The 21,790-nt window shown below is 44.3% G+C and overlaps 1 protein-coding gene across 4 annotated transcripts in view; it reads left to right on the top strand.

Moving 5' to 3' along the window:
- The window catches only part of ABHD18 (abhydrolase domain containing 18), a 60,130-nt gene extending 40,260 nt beyond the window's left edge, over window positions 1-19,870 (top strand). For all 4 annotated transcript variants that reach the window (XM_088476117.1, XM_088476119.1, XM_088476118.1 and 1 more), the window contains exon 13: window positions 19,322-19,870. In XM_088476117.1, the coding sequence (XP_088332243.1) occupies window positions 19,322-19,373 (52 nt within the window). In that variant the 3' untranslated portion in view covers window positions 19,374-19,870. The remainder of the gene's footprint in view (window positions 1-19,321) is intronic.
- Window positions 19,871-21,790: the final 1,920 nt, after the last annotated feature.

The raw sequence follows: 21,790 nt of genomic DNA, 5'->3' as shown, positions 1-21,790 counted from the left end.
TACGCAGCAGTCCTGGGCAGTCCAGTGCCTCCGGTCTCTGGGGACAGACCGGAGGCGCCGGCAGTGGCGGCGGGCCCCCCCATACCCCGTGTGTCAACTAGACCACCAGGGACTTACTGATCGGCGCTGGGAGCCGGCGTCCCGGGAGGTTAATAGCCGGCCAGGGGAGGAAGCTTTCCCTGTTACAGCGGCTCCTCCCCTCAGCTCAGCGCGCCCTTCAGTATGTATAGTCTGGCATCGCTGAGCTGCTTCCTCCGCAGGCCACGCTTCTTCTGAGGTCTCCAGCGGCCATTTTCTTGTGGTGCAGCAGCAGAGCTCCGGAGATGGCAGTGAGTCCAGTCCCCCTGCGTACCTCACCATCAGGTCAGTGTACACAGCGCTGTAGCCTTCCCAGACACTGAATCTGGGTAAGTTGCATGCAGTGTAATAGTGCAGTATATTATATGACATGTTTATGTATATATGTATATATCTGCATGGTATGTGACTTATGCTAGTGCTGTCTGTATTTAATTCTCTCACCTGTCAGTGTATATCTATCCCTTTTCTTTATCTGCCCTAATACAGCTGTACTTAGGGTGGTTCTGAGACCTCACATTTATATACTCGTTGATATTTGTGAGGTTTGTCACATACTGTTGCGTGCTGCACGTTGCCACATTTTCGTTGGAACTGTGTGTTGCATACGCTGAAAATGGGTCCCTGCGGCTAATTTTGGCATCAGTCAGGACCAGTATAGCACTGCTTGATATTTCCGCCAAGATAGGTCAGATATGTTTGACCAGGAGATAGAGCGTTATACGGCACCCATTTTTGCTATCCTGCAAGTCATGTGCTGCAGGTGTTAGTGCGGAGGATTTGTTTCATAAAGGGTTCTGTGTGTGGCGTCATCTGGTGCCGGCCCCTTTCACGACCCCCTTGGGCGGTTTGTTTTCTCGGGATCCTCTCAATTGCGGATCGCCGGGTGGGCCCCATTGTTGTACCTCACCTGGGGGTTACTTCACCATACTGCCATTTTCATCTCAGGGTATCTCGTAGTTTCTTGCACTCTTACCCTGTGACACAGACTACCGCTCCCTGCAGGGGTTTTTCGCAGTATATGAATTCCCCCATGTGCCACCATAATCTGTCATTCCCCTTGCAGGGATTCCCACAGCCACCCTGGGTGGATGTCGTTTTCTACGAAGCGCAAAGTGGCGTGGTTGACGCCCTGTGGTTACTTCCCAGTTGGCTCTGCGTGAACTGGATACTGTTTTGGGCTCTTTCCCTCTTACACGGGGGGAAGCCTATTTCAGGTACTATTATCCCTGCTTTGGGGCTGGTAGCAGGTCCATTCTGGTTAGAGTGAATGTTGACCTGCACTTGTATCATACACCCTCAGTCTTACGTGCCTTCGGGTTCCCTGTTGCTGACTAGCGGGTGGATCGCATGGCGGGAGGTATTGCAACAGTGTTTGGCCTCCTGTCCCAAATTCCCTGAGGGTCCTCACGAGTCCCTCCTGGGGTGGATGGGCGTGTTACTCGTCTGATTTCAGACGTTGACGCCTCCCATTCCTGCGTGGTCGGATTCTTCGGATCCGTAGGGGGTAACTCTGCCTGAGGTCAGTATACTCGCTTTCAGGGCTTGTTACCCTTCCTACCATGGTTATAGCATGGTTGGTTAATACTATTGCATACTGAGCTGATGCATTTGTAATGTTTTTTCCCCTCCAACACGTCTGGGGTTCAAATGTATTTGGTCACTCACGTAATATATGCAGTTGTCATAGGTGGAAATGTCTATATTGGATATCCGTCTCCTAGCTTTCAGAGTTCCGGCTGCGACTGTATCCTCCGTAATACCCTATGGCTGCGCTCTGGGAATGCAGAGGTGCAGATACCATCTATAGGGTAGATCTTGTTCGGTCCTGACCTTGACAGGATTGTAATAACTTTGACAGTATTACTAACGACAAGTTTACCGCCTTCAGCTATGCCCACTACAAGGCCTCAGACTAAGTCTGTTAAGTCTTTTTGTCCTCTGGGTCAGCCTAAAGGTCTGTTTCTTCATAGGCTGTCGGCCTCTACGAGGGCCGACATATCCAGTACCGAGCAGGCCTGGACTGCCAGCCGATCCTGCTTCTGAACCTACGGATATCTCTTCAGCCTGACGGGACAGGCCTACCACTGGGAGATGGCGATTTTCTCAGTTCGCCCGGTACTAGTGTCAAGTTGCCGCGGCTACGTGGGTAGGAGGGTACGCCCTCTTTTTGCTCAGGCGGACTCTTTCCAGGCCCGAACAGGGCCTTACATATCCAGAAAGCTATACAGTTGTTGCGGTAAGCGGAGCTCATTAGGCCATCCCCACTTTCTCAGCGAGGGACTGGTTGTTCTGCTTTCTTTCTGGTGCGGTGGCTGAAGGGTCCTCTTTGGCCTATTCTCTGTCTCACTTCCCTGAACCAGTTCCTAAGGCTACCTGGGCTCAGGAGGCAATCCCTAGGCTCCATCATACTATGTTTGGAACCTGGGGACTTTGGCCCTGATTCAGAGCCGGACGCAAGTCGCTGCTCGTTCGCTCCGAGCGATGTTTGCCCAACTGCGCATGCATACGGATCGTAATACGCATGCGCGAACCACTCAGTGCGGCCGAAATTCATGTGCTCGCAAAATAGCGAATGCCTGATAATTTGAGTGGCAGAAAGAGGCGTATGTGGGTGGTAACAGGGGAAGGTGCTTGAAAACGGGGAGTGGAGATCCGATCGCAGGCGTGCTTAAAGGTCAAAACGGGCGTTTTATGGGTGTGCATATTTAAAACAGCAGCGTCATTGACCACGTCACTGGGTTATTTTAGAGCCAGAACTGCTCGCAAAATTGTGGTAGCAAACACCAGCCCCAAGAATAGCGAGCAGTTCATACCCTGGTCGATGTACTCGATTAATCTAATAAATAGCGGACATGACGTAGGATGCGAGCGGCCAGGGGGCGTATTTTTTCAAAAAACGACCGCAAGTTTTGTTCGCTCGTTCAGACATAGCGGCGTGAACAGACCGCAAACAGCGAACTGTTCATTTGAATAGCCACCCCTTGTTTTTGAACGAACGAACGCAAATAGCGAACGGCTCTGAATGAGGGCCTATATGGTATCACTAGATACACAGGACGCGTGCTTACGGGTACTTACAGAGACCTTGCCTCAGCATGGACTGAGGTTTGCTGTATCACAGCACTTACAATTTTTCGGGCTCTGCCTGTTGGGACTGTCCTCAGCCCCACAGGGGTTTACCAGCGTTTTGGATTTTCTGACAGTTCTCCTGTTCAGTATATCCCAATGCTCCTGTACCTGGACGGTCTCCTGCTCTTAGCAGGATCGCCGGGGTACTTTACAGCCAGGTCAGGATGACCGTGGCTTCTTCAGGGTGCAGACGTTTAATCAACGGGGAAAAAGTCCTCCCTGCATCCCTTTCTGGGTATTCTTCACCTATGAGCCCTGCTAGATTCTCAGAATCTGAGAATTCTTCTGGCGTAAGACGGCATCTCCACTCTTCCATTAGGAGTACATGGATGTCTACGCAGTCGACATATGTCTTTACACTCTGGGATGTATGGTCCACTATTCAGTGTCTGCCTTTGGAAGGGTGGAATGGGCTCAGTACCATTCCAGGCCTTTCCATAATTGGCTTATCTCCAGATGGAACAAGTTTTTTCTGTCAGATCACTGTTCAAACGATGATGCTCTCTCCGGAGGCAAGTCGGTCCCTTTCCGGGTGGCTATGGTCATCTCGTCCAGGGTATTCTTTGCTAAGGACAGTGTCTGGTTCGCATCCATTTCAGTGCAGTTGGACGACTGTCGATTCCACCCTGTCAATTAACTTGTTGGAACTTTAGCCTGCCTTGGGCCTTCACTCTGGCATAACTTTTGTTTCCCGGTGAACCTGAAAAAGTTCAGTCCAACAGGGTCAGGGCAGTGGCTTCCTTTTTTAGCAGCACTGTTCGTTGGGTGGCAATGATGGGTATGTCACACATTCGGACATAGTCCGAGGGTCTCCTCCCGACCATCTCGGCAGCGTTCATTTCAAATCCTCAGGTCTCTTCCCCAAGAGAGGTTTCATCTCCTGGTGAGCAGGGGGGACCCCCTGAGGTGACCCTCCTGGCCTTCTGACTTTATCACACTATGGTGTTATACTCCAACTCGGGGGATTCTGAAACAACCTTCAGTGACTCTTTGTCGGTGAAGTGGTCCTTCCAATTTGTGTACCTGTGTTCTCCGGTCTCCCTTCTTCCTCGAGGGAAGTGTTTCAATTGTGACGGAGATGCTTTCCTGCTGGTGGCTCCTCATTGCCCCAGATGTCAGGGGTACTTGGATTTTCAGAGTATCTTCATCGATACTCCATTCCTGATGCTTCACTGCCCGGACCTGTTATCTCATGGTCCTTGGTTTTGCCTTGGACCTGGGTCGTTTGTCTTTGACTGCGTCCCTATAGTGGTCTTACGGCTTCCCTGGCTTTGTCATCGTTGGAATGTTTAGAGCACATGGATCAGCTTTTGCTGGGACCTACCACTAACTGTGGCAGCCATAATTTTTAGGGTATTGTACCTGTCAATACAATCCTCCGGTGTCCAGGATTTCCTGATATTCTGGCATTCCTTCCGGCTGGCTTGGGTTGCCCCCTCGGCCTGGCCTTCCTGTCAGTGCGGATCTCTACACTGTCAGTATGATTAAGATATGGCATTGCTCCGCTCTGGTATCCAGTTCATCCTTTGGAGTGTTTTCTGGATTATGCCTCCATTTGTCCTCCCTAGGGACTCCTTGGGAGTTAGTAGTGGTTCTTCGTTCCCTCCGGGGACAGTCCATGGAACCGCTGGTTGTGATAGCCATTACATGGTCTATTGCTTTGGCGCTCTCTCTTTCACTGAGTGCCGGAACTGGGAGCGTTCTCAGGTGGCTCCCTCTTCTGGAGGGCATCATGTCAGGGTGTGAGTTGCTCTCACCCTGTGTTTCTTCTTAGTGATTTTTAGGTTCCATATTTTTCTGGAACTTATGGTACGGCCATTCAGTCCCCAGTCCTCTCGGCTGGTGTGGCCTCATTGACTGTGGTCTGGCCTCTTTGGATTTATGTGATCCGTTCAGGTTCCTTACGGAAATCGGACTCCTTATTGATGGTCTGAGATTTCTGGTTTTAACAGGAAAGGATGGCCGGCCTATAGCCAGATGTTGGCTGGATGCCCTCATATGTCTTCTTCAGGGGCCTCCCTTGGGTAGGTCTTTCTGTTGTTGATGCTTGTTGTTTCTCGGGCCATGTAACCCTAGTGGGCGGCTCGCTGTGGCGCCTTAGCTGTGTTGCCTTACTAGGTGGCCATGTGGTCTTCTGTCCACACCTTTTTTTAAGGTTCTAGGCATTGGTTTCCTTTGCATCTCAGGATTCTCCTCTCAGCACAGGAGCGTCCCCACCCTTGGTTGAACTGCTTTGGGACATCCCCAAGGTCAACCCTGTGGACCCTGAAGTAGAAAACAAGAGATATGGTAAGAACTTACCTTTGTTATCTCTGTTTCTACGAAGTCCATAGGGTCCACAGGGCGCCCGCCCTGACGCACCTGGCTTCAAATGGGCTGTGTGGCTGGTCACCGATTTTCCGTCTCCCATTTCTGTGAGTATGGTTATTGAGTGTTCCAGTTTTCTCTCTCTTTTTCTCTCCTCCTCCGGCCTTTGGCTACTTACAAACTGAGGTGCCTCTGGCTGGGGGTGGGGTTATAGGGAGAGTGGACCCAAGTGCATCCTGGGAGCTAAAAGCTTTAACTGCGTGGTGCCCGGATTTGGTTCCCAACCTATACCCCAAGGTCAACCCTATGGACTTCGTAGAAACAGAGATAACAAAGGTAAGTTCTTACCATATCTCTTGTTTTTGCTGTGGAACTGCAGGACCCAGCAAGCCTCCCCTGCATGCTGGTACTTGGAGAACCACAAGTACCAGCATGCGGGGCATTACGGGCCCACTGGTACATGTAGTTCCACAGCAAAAGAAATATTAAAATAAACACAAGACACATGCACCGTTGAAAGTAAAATTTTATTAAAACACGCATGCACACACACATGCACACACACATGTACACACACTATATCTCACATACGCACCTATGTATCCCTGAAGCCAATCGCATCCACTTGTCCAAGTAGATAATCCATAGAGTACCTGTAATAAAAAAAATCCATACTCTCCTCCTCCTATGCGGGGATCATGTCCTCTTCGTTCCATGTAGCATCCACGGGCTTTTAAAAAAAAAAACGAAGTACGCGGACCAGCGGACTTTAGTACTGTCCTCTACCTGAATGACTGCTTCGCAGTGGGATTTCACTGTAGAAATCCTGGTGCGGAGCGCTCATTGGCTGAGAGAGGCGAGCCTTCCGCCTCTCAGCCAATGGTGAGAACCACGAAAATAACTTAAGGTTATTTTCGTGCCACATTTAAAGATGGCCGCCGCGAGCCAATCACGGCTCGTGGCGTTATCGCCCCACCCCCTCGGCTGGCTTATATAAGCCCGTGCGAGGCAACGGCACGGCAGTCCGTCGGCGGTGAGGCAGCAGAGAAGACCTGCCGAAGAAGGAAGACATCGGGGAAGTCCTGAATGGGCGGCGCCCTCCAGGTGAAGACTCCATGGAAGTCCTGGGGGAGGCGGCAGCCATGTAAAAGAGCTTAAAGGCTGCCTCCCCCCTGGTGATGGTGCAGGAAATTTAATTATTAAAATAAAATTGTTTTTACTTTAATATTTGTTTTACCACTAATGCCCCGCTTGCTGCTACTTCTGGTTCTCCAAGTACCAGCATGCGGGGGAGGCTTGCTGGGACCTGTAGTCCTACTGCAAAAGACCAATATTTAAACTTTGATATGCACCACATAATACACAATCAACCCACATAATACACAATCAATCCGGCACCCACCGGCCAGGGGTGCCGGGGTTAGCTCGGGCTATCAGCCTGGGGTGCCCTTGGTGAGGGGGACCCCTTTATTGGGGGGGATCCCCGGCCTGGGCTGACTAGCAGTCAGGGGTGATGCTACGGCTGGGGGACTCTGTGAAAGGGCTCCTCTGGCTGTGGCATTACCCCCCTGCTACAAAGGGTCTGGTGCTGTTTATAGTAAATACAGGGGTACCCTACGCATTATTTTCCCCTGTATTTCCAGAACCAGGACCAGCTCAGAGCCCAGTGCTAGTTGTGCTTAATACAGGGGGCCCCTACGTCGTTTGACCCCTGCATTTAGCACAACCAGTACTGGGTCTACAAAACCTGTGGCTGGTTGAGCTGGGAGGGGGGGGGGGGGGTTAACACAGGTGCATGGAGGGATCTCCCTGATCTATCCAGGCATCTGTGTCTTTTATCACAGGTGTATGCCGCATGGATCGTAATAATCCGTGCGGGCAACTGGATACATGTATGTGTTATTACACACACCCCATGAAAGCACAAGTTTATTGACTTTACCAATGGGCCCATAATGCCCCGCATGCTGGGTTCTCCAAGTACCAGCATGCGGGGGAAGGCTTGCTGGGACCTGTAGATCCACAGCAAAAGAAAATATTTTTACTATTATCATATACACCACACTACATAATCAATCCAGCACCCACCGGCCAGGGATAGCACTGGGCTATCAGCCTAGGCCTGGGGTGCCCTGGAGAGGGAGACCCCTTTATTGGAGGGAGTCCCCACCTCCTCACGGATCCCTGGCCTGGGCTGACTAGCAGTGAAAGGGTTCCCCTGGCTGTGGCATTACCACCCCCCCCCCCCCCCTGCTAGAAAGGGTCCAGTGCTGGTTATAGTTAATACAGGTGACCCCTACGGTACACTTTTTGTCCCTTGTGTTTCCAAAACAAGGACCAGCTCATCTGAGCCCAGTGCTGGTTGTGCTAAAATACAGGGGACCCCTAGTATTTTGGCAACCAGGACTGGCTCTAAAAACTCCAGTGCTGGTTATGCTTTAGAGAGGAGGGGGGACACAAGACATTCACTTGTTTTAATTGTTTTTAACGCAGATGCATGGACGTATCTCACTGATTCATCCATGCATCTGTGTCTTTATTGATTTTTTTTTTTTTTCCTCAAATCAAGCCACACGGATCGCACTGATTTATTTATTTTATTTATTAACAGTTTCTTATATAGCGCAGCATATTCCGTTGCACTTTACAATTGTAAACATTAATAGAACAAAACTGGGTAATAACAGACAGATAGATAGGTAGGAAGGCCCTGCTCGCAAGTTTACAATCTATGGGGAATGGGCATTGATACACAGGGATAGGTGCTATATATTGCATTTTGGCCCAGCCAGAATGCACAGTTTCTTGGTGGGCTGCATGATCCAGTGACACCGGAATGTTGGCCAAATGTCATGAGGATGGGAGAGAAAGACAATTTGTGAGGTTGTGTGTGGACTGTGAAAGGCGATGTAATTAGATATGGAAGCTATGAAGGTTGTGTGGGCGGTTCTGGAATCTGATAAGCTTGCCTGAAGAGGTGAGTTTTCAGGGAATGCTTGAAGGATTGGAGACTAGAGGAAAGTCTTATTGTGCGTGGTAAGGCATTCCATAGAGTGGGAGCAGCCCAAAGAAACTCCTGTAACCGTGAGTGGGAGCAAGTAATGCATGGGGATGAGAGATGCAGATCTTGTGCCGAGCGGAGAGGTCGGGTAGGGAGATATTTTGAGATGAGTGATGAGATGTATGTTGGTGTGGTTTGGTTAATAGCCTTATGTGTAAGTAAAGTATTTTGTATTGAATACGGTAGAAAACCGGCAACCAATGGAGGGACTGACAGAGCGGGGCAGCAGACTATGAGCCTTTGTCAAGGAATATAAGCCTTGCAGCTGCATTCATAATTGATTGTAATGGCGATAGCCTGTTTTTGGGAAGACCAGTAAGGAGGCTATTGCAATAGTCAATGCAGGAAATAATAAGTGCATGGATTAGAGTTTTTGCAGTGTCTTGTGTGAGATATTGTTGAATGTATGTAACAGGATTTTGAGACAGATTGAATGTGGGGAACAAAGCACAGATCAGAGTCAAGGATGACACCAAGGCAGCGAGCTTGTGGGGCAGGGTGGATTGTCAAGTTATCAACAGTGATAGAGAGATCAGGTTGGTAACTGTTATTGGCCGGTGGAAATATAATTAATTCTGTTTTAGAAATATTAAGTTTCAGGTGGCGAGATGACATCCAAGATGAAATTGCAGAAAGACATTCAGTGACACGGACCAGTACACATGGTGATAATCCTGGGGAAGATAGGTAGATTTGAGTATCATCCACATACAGATGGTACTGAAATCCAAAAGAGTGGATTAGTTTGCCAAGAGAGGAGGTATAGATTAAGAATAACAGAGGACCTAAGAGAGAGCCTTGCAGTACTCCAACTGATAGAGGTAGCGAAGAAGAGGCAGAATCAGAAAAACGAACAGTAAAAGAGCGATCAGATAGGTAGGAAGAGAACCAAGAAAGAGCTGTGTCCTTAAGACTTAGGGATTGTAGTGTTTGTATGAGAAGAGAGTGGTCAACAGTGTCAAAAGCAGCAGAGAGATCTAGAAGAATTAGGAGTGAGTAATAGCCTTTAGCCTTGGCAGTGACCAGATCATTTACTACCTTACTCAGTGCTGTCTCTGTGGAGTGTTGGGAAGGAAAGCATGACTGAAGTGGGTCCAATAAGTTGTGAGTTAAAGTGTGTGAGGCGGGTGTAGACAAGTCTTTCAAGTAGCTTGGAGGGGCATGTGATGGAAAGTTGCCAGTAGAGAGAGAGAGAGAGATTACAGATTTTAGTTAGGGTTGGGATAAGCACAGGAGACAGCTTTACTGATTTGTGAGGGTATAGGATCTAGAGGAGAGGTAATAGAGTAGGGAGATGAGAAGAGTGTAGGTACTTCATCTACGTTTGTGAGATCAAATGAACAAATGTGCCAGAGGATTCAGGTAGGGAATTGAGCAGGTCACTAGCTGAGGAAGAGCATACCATTTCATTTCTGATCTCATCAATCTTGTCCCTGAAATAGGAAGCAAGATCTTGCTCAAAGATAGTAGCAGGTGGTTTGGGTGAGGGAGGGGTAAGTAGCAGTTTAAATGTATTGAAAAGTCGCTTGGGGTTAGAGGCTTGAGCAGAGATAAGAGATTAGAAATATGTTTGTTTGGCAGTGTCCAGAGCAGTACGATAAGAGTTGTAGATAGTCTTATATTTGAGGAAGTCACTTGGAGTATGAGACTTTCGTCACTTCTGTTCAACTTTACGTGAGTTTTTGTAGATGCCTTGTTAAGTTAGAATGCCACGGTTGACGTCTAACTCTACGTGGCGTGTGATGGGTAGCTGGAGCTACATCATCGAGGGCTTTTTCTAGAATCTGGTTTAGGTGTGATGCAGCAGTCTCAGGAGAAGTGAATGTGGAAATTGTTGAGAGTTGTTGTAGAGAGGTAGATAGTTGTTGAAAGTTAATAGCGTTAATATTTCTGCGGGGTTTAGGTTTGGTTCATTTCAATGACGTTGATGTAATGGAGGAGAGTGTGCAGGTGACGATAAGGTTGTGATTTGAGAGAGGGAAGGGAGCATTAGTGAAATCAGAAACTGAGCATAGTCTGGTGAATACAAGATCAAGGCAGTGGCCCTCCTGATGAGTAGAGGAGTCAGTCCATTGAGAGACGCCAAGAGAGGAGGTTAGAGAGAGTAGTTTGGAGGCTTGAGGAGATTGTGGACTGTCAATGGGGATATTGAAATCACACATAATGATGGTGGAGATGTCTGAAGATAGGAAGTGAGGGAGCCAGGCATTAAAATGTTCCAGAAATTGTTGAGGTGGTCCAGGTGGGCTATAGAAAACAGCAACTCGCAGAGAGAAAGGGGTGAAAGTCCTGATACAATGTACTTCAAATGATGTAAATGTGAGTGAAGGTACCTGTGGGAGAACTGTGTATGTAAAAGATTGGGAGAGTAATATCCTACCCCACCTCCTTTACAATTACCAGGCCTGGAGGTGTGTGAGAAGTGTAGGTTACCATGTGAAAGTGCAGCAGGAGAGACAGTGTCTTGATTGTGTGAGCCATGTTTCTGTTATCGCCAGAAGGTTGAGGTTAGTTGAAATAAAGAGGTCATGGATGGATGTTAGCTTATTGCAGACAGAGCGTGCATTCCATAAGGCACATTTTAGTGACTTGGAGGGTGAAGGGAGGCATGCAATGTTTATGAGGTTAACTGGATTTATAGCTCGTTGTGGGTGTGGCATGTGTGTTGGGCCTGGACTTGGTGATATGTCACCATATGTCACCATTAATAGAAGCAGCAGGAGAGAGATATAAAAATATTTGTGGGATTTGTATGATAGATTTTTATAGCGACAGGTTGTGGATGTTATTGTCAATGTGTATAGATAAGTTAAAAGCTCATGTGTGTTCGTAAGAGGAGAGAAGATTAATGAGGCAACAATTATGTACAGAAGGATGAGCTGCAGGGAAAGGATGTAGTAGCCATAGAGATGATTCCATGTAGTGAGATAAGAATTAGACATTTTTGATTGTTTTTTTTTTATATTAGGCAAAATACAATTTTTTTTATTGTTATTTAGTAATGGGTTTGTAATTACCTGGTCTTTAGATGTTGTTCAATATTTTTCAACTGTTGTTTTAACTGTTCAGAAAGCACACTTGATTTTAGCCACACTTAATGCATAACCATATCAAGCTGCAGCCCTCATCAAGCTGCCCTAAGACTGAATGAATGTTAAGAAATAGTATGGCTGATTATGACACTGGCCTACATCTGAGCCTATTGGTCAGTTGATTGAAATGCAGATTGATCAATGCACATATATTGCTCTAAAGCTGCATACACACGTAACGATGTTAGTAACCAACGATTTTGGTTCAGATTTTCCCTTGAAAAGTGAACGAAAATCGTTTACAAAAATCATTGGTTACTAAATTAATGAACGATTTTGTGAACGATTTTCATGAACGATGAACGATTTTTTTAAACATGCATACAGTGAATGGACATCGTTCATCGTTCATTCTGTACAACATGACAGTCAGAATGGACGATAAACTAAAACGGGAGCGTGCTTGAACGATTATTATTCATCGTTCACCCCCAAAAAATTAACGATTTTTTAAACTATTAAACGATAACGACGTTACAGTAAAATCGTTCAAAAACTCGTTACGTGTGTACGCACCTTAAGTTTAAGAAAACGGGTAGTATGGCACTATAAACTATGCTTCAGTGAACCCCATCCAAACACAGGTAATGACTATTGCTAGCAAGTCATAAAAGATTCCCATACTTTTAAACAATACCAATTACAAACATGTACAAAATTATACACACACATTAAATACACAGCTAATTTTGCATTAGTGCAAATAGATTATGAGTTGTAGTTTGCAGGATGGCAAAGAATATCACATACATTGCCTATACAGCTGATGGTGCATAGGGGTTAATGCAGATTCTCGCACTTTTAGTACTCCGCAAGGAATATCACATACCTGGGATGAAAAGATCCGTGCGTGCATCTCTGAATCATTTCTTTTACACAGATGCCTGCGTCACGGATCTCACTGATCCATGTATGCAGGCAGCTATCTTTAGAACTTGCATGATAGTTCTTATGTCAAAATGTGTTGTGTAAGCACCATATCATGTACTGGAGTGCCAGGGAGTGTTCAAGGGAAATCATCCATGATATCGCATCGGGAGTACATTGTTACGTGTGTAGAGACCTTAAGAAGCAGTTCAGGGCTGGGACCATCAGCGCCAGTGAGCACCTCTGTCCCCTGCTGCTGCCCCTGTGCACTGCCCTGCTGCTGCCACTGCACCGCACCCTCCTGCTGCTCTTGTGCACTGCCCCGCATGCCTGCAGCTTGCCCCCGCGGCCGTCTCTCCCTCTGCACCCCCGAAACACCTCCTATGTGCTGTCCCCTCCAACACCAGTGCTAGTATACCATTTTGTTGCCCTTCTCCCCTGCAGATGGCCCGGTTTGCTGCTCCCGTCCCTGATGGTTAATAAATTATAAAAAAAGCAATGAAATTCCATAGACAAGAAAACTTTATGGTTTCACATGTCCCATTAAAGCTTCTTAGACATGATCTGAAATTTCACAAAACCTACTGAATTTCTGCCAAACTTAAAAAAGCAATGAAATTATGATCATTAAGGCTGACGCCTTAAATTACGTGTTCCTTGCGCAATACAGGTATGGTATGCCATCACACCCTGTGGTTAAGTGCAGATTCAGCACTCTCACAGAGTGAGATTGCTGTCACTCTCAAAATGGTGGAGCTACTAATTCACAGACTTGTGTGCTCATTGGAATACACACATGCAGTCTATGCAACGGAGGTCTGAGCAGTTATGTGGCTCCCACATCCAACTCAGTGCCCACAATCTTCCTATTGGATCAACAAACAATCTCATTGGGTTCCAACATCCTTCTCACTCCATACATCCATCTTATTCAAAATACACATTCACCTCCCTAATTGCTAAAACTATCATACTCAGGGGGAGAGCTCTAAATTATTTGACACTTTTTAAATGCAGGTATTTATTCCCTATCTTTATTCCAGACAGGTCTGAAAATTTTCAAGATTTAGACAGCTGCCAATGGAGCTTAGAACGCCAGCTGGCAGGTAGGACATAACTTGTCCTGGCCTTGGTTATTGCATTATACAATAACTCATGAGCCACGCCACGTTTTCATCATACTAGGGGTATGAAGTACAATTTATATGTACTCCGTACCCATAGTGTGATGAAAATGTGGCATGGCTCGTGAGTACAGCATTCCCTGTGAGGCCATGCCCCTTGTTGCAAGACCACACCCACTTTCCCAGTAGCGTGTGCTTCCTCTTCCACTGTCATAGTGCCCTCTCTTTCATTTTTTTCTGGATCCGCCATGGTAAACGCTCAGTTCTGCTCGCACCCTCCGCACTGGCAGGTGACCTCAGTGTTGTAGCTGGCAGCTGCCGTTATCCTCCTCTGTAACGTTATGGGAAGAAGGCACCTGCAGCAGCAGTTATACAGCAGCAACTTGTCATTGTCACATGTGCCATCAGCGGGTTACTGGCGGCAGCAGTAGCAAGATGACAGCTCAGCAGGGAGAGCGGGGCGAGCAGCAGCAGATGTTATAGAGTGCGCCGTTATCTGGGGGGAAGCCCGGGTGCCTGCGGCCACTGATGCACCGGCTCCTGCCGTTACAATTCTGGAATGAAGTAAAGGAGCAGTGCCTGGTGGCCGGCCCTGTGGTAAGCAGCACATGACATGTAACTGTATGTACAGTACAGTACATATTAGTGTATCACCCTCTGACTGTGCCATGTGCTATATAACAGGCCCGGGGTGTCTTATAGCTGCCGAATCTTCATTTGCTGGATGCAGTGGGTTTTCATTATTACAGTGTTAGGTAATACTGACTTCTTCATCTCTGTCAGTGTTCATTACCCTGTACATATATATGCTCATATATGCTATGTTTTAAATTTATGGAAAGTCTTAATTCATGTGATAATTGGAACTGTTCACTATTATACTACAGTGTGCAGCAAAGTTATTAAATATCTCAGAAAACATTGGTGTCAACAGTTGAGTTTTAGACGATTTATTAATATCTATAGTGTACATTCTCAGTGGCCTATTTAGATGTTTATAGGATTTATATAGTACTGTATATTTAGCCTATAGCTCTAAAATGTATTTTGACACATTTGAAAAGAAAAGCATAACTGCACAATATGGTATATATACAGCTCTGCTGTGCACAGGGCCGACAATAGGAATATTGGGGCCCAGTACACTTGGATCTCTGGGGCCCCCAACCTTCCCCCCTCCTTGACCCCTCCTCCAAACATACATGCTGGGTACACACACGCATAAATATAAATTATATAAATATATTACAAGGACATGGTCGTGACCTTGTATTAAGGCTGAATCGAATATACTGAATTCTCCCATAGGGAATTCCTGAGAGGGGGGACATGGTGTTTAAGGGGCTACACCTGAAAAGTTATTGGATGTACTGAGCTGAAATTTGGCATGGACGCGTAGAACCATCACTTGGCGCTGCATGCCAAATTTGAGGTAACAAAAATTAAAATGGAACAATCTAAAGTTGAAAATGACAGCGCTTTTCTTACACTACCTGCATGGTTAAAAACTGCCACTTTTCATCTTTAGTCTATGAGGAATTTTTGGGAAGACATAACCTCAGGGTAGAGGATGAATTAAGACTTGGAGTTTGTTTTGTTAGGAAGCTCTTGTTCCAGTGAAGGGCCTTTTGGGCCTCAGATGATTTGAGAAAGTTAGTTTTTTAACAATTGGCCAAAATATGCCCCATTTTAGAGATAGGGAGCTTCAGCTTGCTGCACATACTTAGTAGGTGGCCTCCTGCAGGGGGTGCACACTGGCTTCACCTGGGTGCACAAACATGGCTGCCTTTTAGCCCACATCCCGTTTTTACTATGTCCTCAGAGCAGCGGGAGAGCTATAATTGCTGCCGCTGAGCGCTTAAGGTAGTGGTGCCGGTAAGGGTAGTAGGCGGGGAGAGACTAGCTCCACAGTGACCTCCCAAGATTGGTGCGGAGAGCCAGAGTTGACAGAGCTGGTCTGATGTAGCCAAGGTCATCAGGCGGCGGACTGGTGCTCGTGCGGCAAGCTGTGTAGTGGACAGACAAACACATATGAGGTGCAGATGTCACAGCAGGGAAGCGGACGGGTTATAAATGGGCTACCCGCATTCTCCACATTAGCCAAACCCAGTCTGTCCCCATCCAATGAGCGCCCGCGCTGGGCCATGTGGCATGCCAGGTAGTGTCCCTAGTGACGGGTGCTAAGAAGCTGAGCAGTACCGGGAACATGGTGAAACCGACCATTCACATCTACGCCCGGGTGAAGCCCAGCAGGAGATAGGCCAGGGTGAGAGCACAGGGGGTCCTACTGCGGAGAACATAGGGGAATAATACTCTGGTGCACAGGGGTCGGAGTACTGGGGCATAACACTGGGATACAAAGGGATGAGAACAGTGGCAAACAGTACTATGCTACACATGGGTGAGGAGAATGTAGAGGGACTAATAATAGGGTACACTTGGGTATCTGGGCTGAGGATCTCAGCAGCATAATATAATGTGGAAATAATACCTGGGTACATATAGGTGAGACTGAGTACTGGAGGAATAATACTGGGGTACACAGGTGAGAGCACTGCACAAATAACACTGGGGTACACATAGGCGAAAGTATGGGAGGAAAACTACTGGGGTACACATGGGTGAAAGCTTTGAAGGAATAATGCTGGGGCAATAATACTAAGGTATATATGGGTAATGGTACTAGGGGAATAATACCAGGGAACATATGGGTAATAGTACAGGAGTATTATGTGACTGAGACATGGAGATGTACCGTACTGGTGGTACATAAGTAAGGCAGGTTATACTGGGGCAAATATAGGTAAATTAGGATTATCACTGCAAACATGATTGATATGACATGGAATTACCCCAGTTTAGTCCTCCTAGCTCACTCATGGGGGGTATGTGAGTGAGCTAGGAGGTCTATACTGAGGTAAATTAGTATTATAATCGAGGCACATATGATTGATATCACATGGGATTATACTGGGGTACACGAATGAGCTAGGTGGTTTATACTTTAGTAAATTATGGTTTATAATAAAGGTACACATGATTGATATGGTTAATAAATTTAAAAAGCGCAATGAAATTCCATAGACAAACAACCTTATGATTTGACATGGTCCATTAAGACTTCCTAGACATGGAGCCGTATTCAATTAGCGTCAAAAACTTAATTTTTTTTCGCCATTGGTGAAAACAGACGTTTTTCGCCAAAATAAATGGCAACATTTTTGCCAAAAAACAGGCGAAAAAAAGTTTCTTTTCTCCATCCCAGACCAGGAGAAAAAAAAAAAGCAAAATCCCTATTTTTGGCTAAAAATGTGGGGATTTATTTCAGAACCCTTTGGACACCCCCCTAGTAAAAAATTACCGAAGAAAAAAATTAGTAAGTTGCGTACTTTGGTGAAAAACGACCACACAAATTTTGGGCAGAAAAAAAAAAAATCGTTGAAAAAGGATAGAAAGCTATTTTTTTTCCAGGAAATTACTGTTCTACGTAAATTGGGGGTACGTTAAAATGGGTGCAAGTATATTTTCGTGTCTTAAAAATGCAATTTTAAAAACCGTTAAAAAAATAAAATAAACGCCTGCTGCAACCGTGTGAGATGTTTAAAACGCTTGACGCATCCATACCACCCCCTGAAAAATCAGACCCAATACGTTAAAACTATTTTCAACAGTTTTTGTTTTTGTTTTCGCCCAAAATTTATGAGTCTGTTTTTCGCCAAAGTAAGCAATTTACGATTTTTCCCCCCATTAATTTAACATTAGTGGGGGTGTTCAAAGGGTTCTGAAAGAAATCCCCACATTTTTAGCCAAAAATAGGGATTTTGCATTTTTTTTTCTACTGGTCTGGGATGGGGAAAGCTTTTCTCTAGTTTTTTTTCGCCTGTTGCCATTTTCGCCCGTTTTTTTAACGAAAAATGTCAGTTTTCGCCAATGGCGAAAAAAACGCCCGTTTTCGCTGCTTATTAAATACGGCCCATGAACTGAAATTTCACAAAACCAACTGAATTTCTGACACTAAGGGGTAAATTTACTAAGGTGAGAGTTTTTAGAAGTGGAGATGTTGCCCCCAGCAACCAATCAGATTCTAGCTATTATCTTCTAGAAGTTGCTAGTTAAATGTTAAGTAGACTCTGATTGGTTGCTTTGGGCAACATCTCCACTTCTAAAAACTCTCACTTTAGTAAATATATCCCTCAAACTAAAAAAAAGCAATGAAGGCTGACGCCTTAATGGACGTGTTCCTTGCACAATATAGATTTGGTATGCAATCACACCCTTTGGTTAACTGCAGATTCAGCACTCTCACAGAGTGAGATTGCTGTCACTCACAGAATGGTATAGCTGCTAATTCACAGAATTGTGTGGTCATTGGAATACACACATGCAATCTATGCAACGGAGGTCAGCCTTAATGATCAGCATTTCATTGCTTTTTTTTTTCATTTGAGTGGCAGAAATTCAGTTGGTTTTGTGAAATTTCAGATCATGTCTAAGAAGCCTTAAATGTGAAACCGTAAGGTTTTTTGTCTAAGGTCATATATAACTCTTCATACAAATTACTTCTCCCTTACACAGGTTATAAGACCTGTTTAATGGAGCTATTAGGATAATAAGTTCAATCCAGAGAACTGAGGTTTTAGCATCTCTTAGATTTGTTGGGGACTGCATTATACCCTGAACCCTATATTTGTCGTGGATGCCGCAGCAGATCTTGCCAGCATTTCCATTCAGCTTTTGTTCATTGAATGTGCATGGACATAGCCACTGCTGACAATGCTAACAGCGATACTTAGCAGGCACCCTCGCCCAGCATTGGGAGACTGATGGAGCTGCGATTGACGGGTATCTGCTGCGCTGCCCTGCTACCACTGCCGTATATATGCTGGGAGGGAGATACTGCTATTGCCCCGCAATTAAGAAAGTGTCAGCACTGCTCTGTCATTGTTGCCTCATTACAGCTGAGATTGATCACAGCAGATAGAGGGGGAGATGTATTAAGCTCTGGAGACCTTAGTACATCTGCCCCATAGGCTGTTAATAACCTCATTTAATCCTTTTAAACTGTGAGACATTTATGCTTTCTACAAGCTAACATTTATTTGTGACATTGGCATATAATCATTGGGGATTCTGTTCTCTCAAGCGGCCCTATCCAGATCAACATCAAAGTGCTGCACTTCTAGGCAATTACACACAGTGCTCAGTCATTTGGAGAAATTGCTACTTGGAGGGCACAGATCAATATATATAAATAAATAAATATATATAATCTGTCATGCTTCTCTCTATCCACCTACCCAAAAGTAAGACCAGCTATTTAATCCATTCAGCTGAGTGTGGAACTCTTGTTGTTAGGGGTTACAGTGGCTATAAGTTAGGGCTTTTCAGTAGAGCCTACACACCTGGGGAATGAGGCAGAAGTGAATATATTTTTGCAGTGGGTGTAGGAGAAATTGTATCTTAACTCAAGTGTTTTATTAATTATATTAAGAATGATAAATAGTATCTGTACCGTTTGCAGATGGCTGCACAGCACTGACTATTGTTACTTGCATTATGTAATTACCCAATTCTGCAAACTTTTGCCCAAGTAGTCAGCTTTTGTATAAAGGGTTGTTTTATCTGTGCCGACTATTTAACTTCTTTTTCTTTCTTTCTAGGCAAGCAATCTATGATGCCTTTAATCGGTTTCTTCAGAAGTATCCAATGTGATTTTGTGAGTCTACTGTATATCATTCCGTCCTCATAAAAGACTTTTGACAATGACTGTATTAAGCACAGTGTATAGGGCTTATATAAAAAAATATATACTTTCTAGTATGGTGCTGCTTATCTCGATGTCTGAAAAGAATGGAATATATATTGATTTCTTTTTTTTGTTATAGTCTCTGTAATGTATGTTTGTTTATGTATGAACATGTTTTTGATTGCTTTTTTTGAAGGATGTGATCAAGATATTGAACTAGATTTAGCAAATTATTGCTCAACATTTTTTTTTATGTATGAAAATGTTAAATGCTTATTTGCTTTTTACTTTTTATATCTCTTCTTGAACTACCCCATGTTTATAATTTAATGATTAAGATAAGTAATATTGAAATGTACCTTTTGTGCACTGTAACCTAAAAACTGAATGTAAATGAGTTCCTGTAAATATACTTTACGTCATATCCACACATTTTCATCACTGATCAATGGAGTGCCTAAACTTGATGAATAAATAAAAATACATTTTATATGTATATATGCTTATGTTTATCTCAATAAATTAGGAAATGTAAATATTTAACATTAGGATTTACTTAAGTCAATGAATGATCCAGTAGGATTCCATTATGTGCTGGTTGGGGAATTGCTGCCTGACATTTTAAATTAATGTTATGGTTGGTTTTAGTAACCAATGATTTGTTTTTAAATTATTTTATTAATTTTACAGCCAGGGGCTGCACCAATGAATTTCTTTTTATTATTCAGCACAGGGCTGCACCAATGAATTGTTTTTTAATTAATTTATTATCAATTTTACAGCCAGGGGCTGCACCAATGAATTTCTTTTACTATTAATTATTCAGCCTGGGGCTGCAACAATGAATTGTTTTTTTTTTCTTAAATCTGATTTTTATTGCATTTTTCTTTTTCAAAAGATACAAAAAAAAGTGTAAAGATATACAATCAATTAGAGTTAAATTTTTGGGTTACACAATCATGACGGAACAAACTAAATTTTTTTGTGCGTAATACATCATTCTTAGAAGCTAGAATGGTATCTACAGGTAATTTTTAGCTTGATATTTAATAAAGCAGCAAGAATGTAACTTAACAAAACAATACAATATAACAGTGATATACCATTTTGTGGTAAATAAAATGTAAATAACAATTAGGGGAGGAAGGGAGAGGGGGGAATGCACATAGGGAGAAAATGGGGAAAGGATAGGGGAGGGGTGGGTGTAGGTTTAGAGCTTTCAAGCTTAGAGATGTAGGTTGCCTGTATCTTGTATCTCAGAAGTCGCCTGTTATCTATTGTCATGAGATTGCAAAGTTATGGCCAATTTATACCTTCAACAATTTTGAGAATATTGTCTTGAGAAAGTTGATCAAGACTGTCTATGAAGAACTTCCATTTAAGGTGAGACCTCTCCATGCCCCTCTCTAAATCTGGATATGCTGTTCGTCTATCGAAGTATAATGTTTGAAGTAATTTTTGCTGCACTTCAGCTAGAGAGGGAGACGAACAACTAATCCAGTGGAGCAAGATACACTTTTTGGCTACTGTTCTAATCAAAGTAATTAATAGGAGACAAGCTGAAAGAGGATTGGGAATCGCCCCACTGAAATTAGCACATAGACAAGCTAACTGTTCTGGTTGTACCTGTATAGAAAACAATTTGTTGATATATTGAACAATCTTGTGCCAGAATTTCTTAATCTTTCTACACATCCAAAAACAGTGAAAGAACATGGCTTTTTGAATATGGCATTTCACACATTCTCCTGATTCCTCTGAGTTAACATCTCCGTTGGGAGGGAGACATGTAGGCTCTGTGGGTCACTCTAATATGGACTTCTTGTAAGTAGGCACTTTGTAGATATTTCAGAGTTTTCTCAAAATTTCCGAAAACATCCTTAATACATGATATGTCAGGTATATCAGATTTCCAACTAACAAGTAGTTGGGACCATGAGTTATCCATTTGTGAATCTGTTAAATCTGGATATAAAAACTTAATTTTGAAGTGTTTATTATGAATAAATGACAGGGTAGTTTTGATTACATCTTGTGTGCCTGGAGTGAGGTATGCTGTAGGAAGGGAATAAATGAAGTGACGTGTCTGCAGAAACATATAGAATTGGCTATTAGGTAGATTAAAATGGTCCTGTAGGGTTGAGAATTGGCATACTACTCCCCCAGGGTCAAATACTTTTGAAGTGATATCTAATCCTTTATCTTTCCAATCTTTAAAGTTGGCATTCGTAAGAGATGGAAGAAACATAGGGTTTCCTCATAAGGGGGTATATGGCGTGATTGTGAAATTTCTCTTTCGTTTTTTGTTAATCCTAATCAAAGCTAAATATGTATCTTTAAAGATGATATGTTGTAAAATATCTTGGGGGATTTCGGAACTAGC

This window comes from Taudactylus pleione, unplaced genomic scaffold (assembly GCF_031769625.1).
Source record: "Taudactylus pleione unplaced genomic scaffold, aTauple2 ptg000183l, whole genome shotgun sequence".
NCBI classification, from domain to species: domain Eukaryota; kingdom Metazoa; phylum Chordata; class Amphibia; order Anura; family Myobatrachidae; genus Taudactylus; species Taudactylus pleione.
Note: the sequence above shows the minus strand (reverse complement) of the source record. Positions and strands in the feature narration are given on the sequence as shown.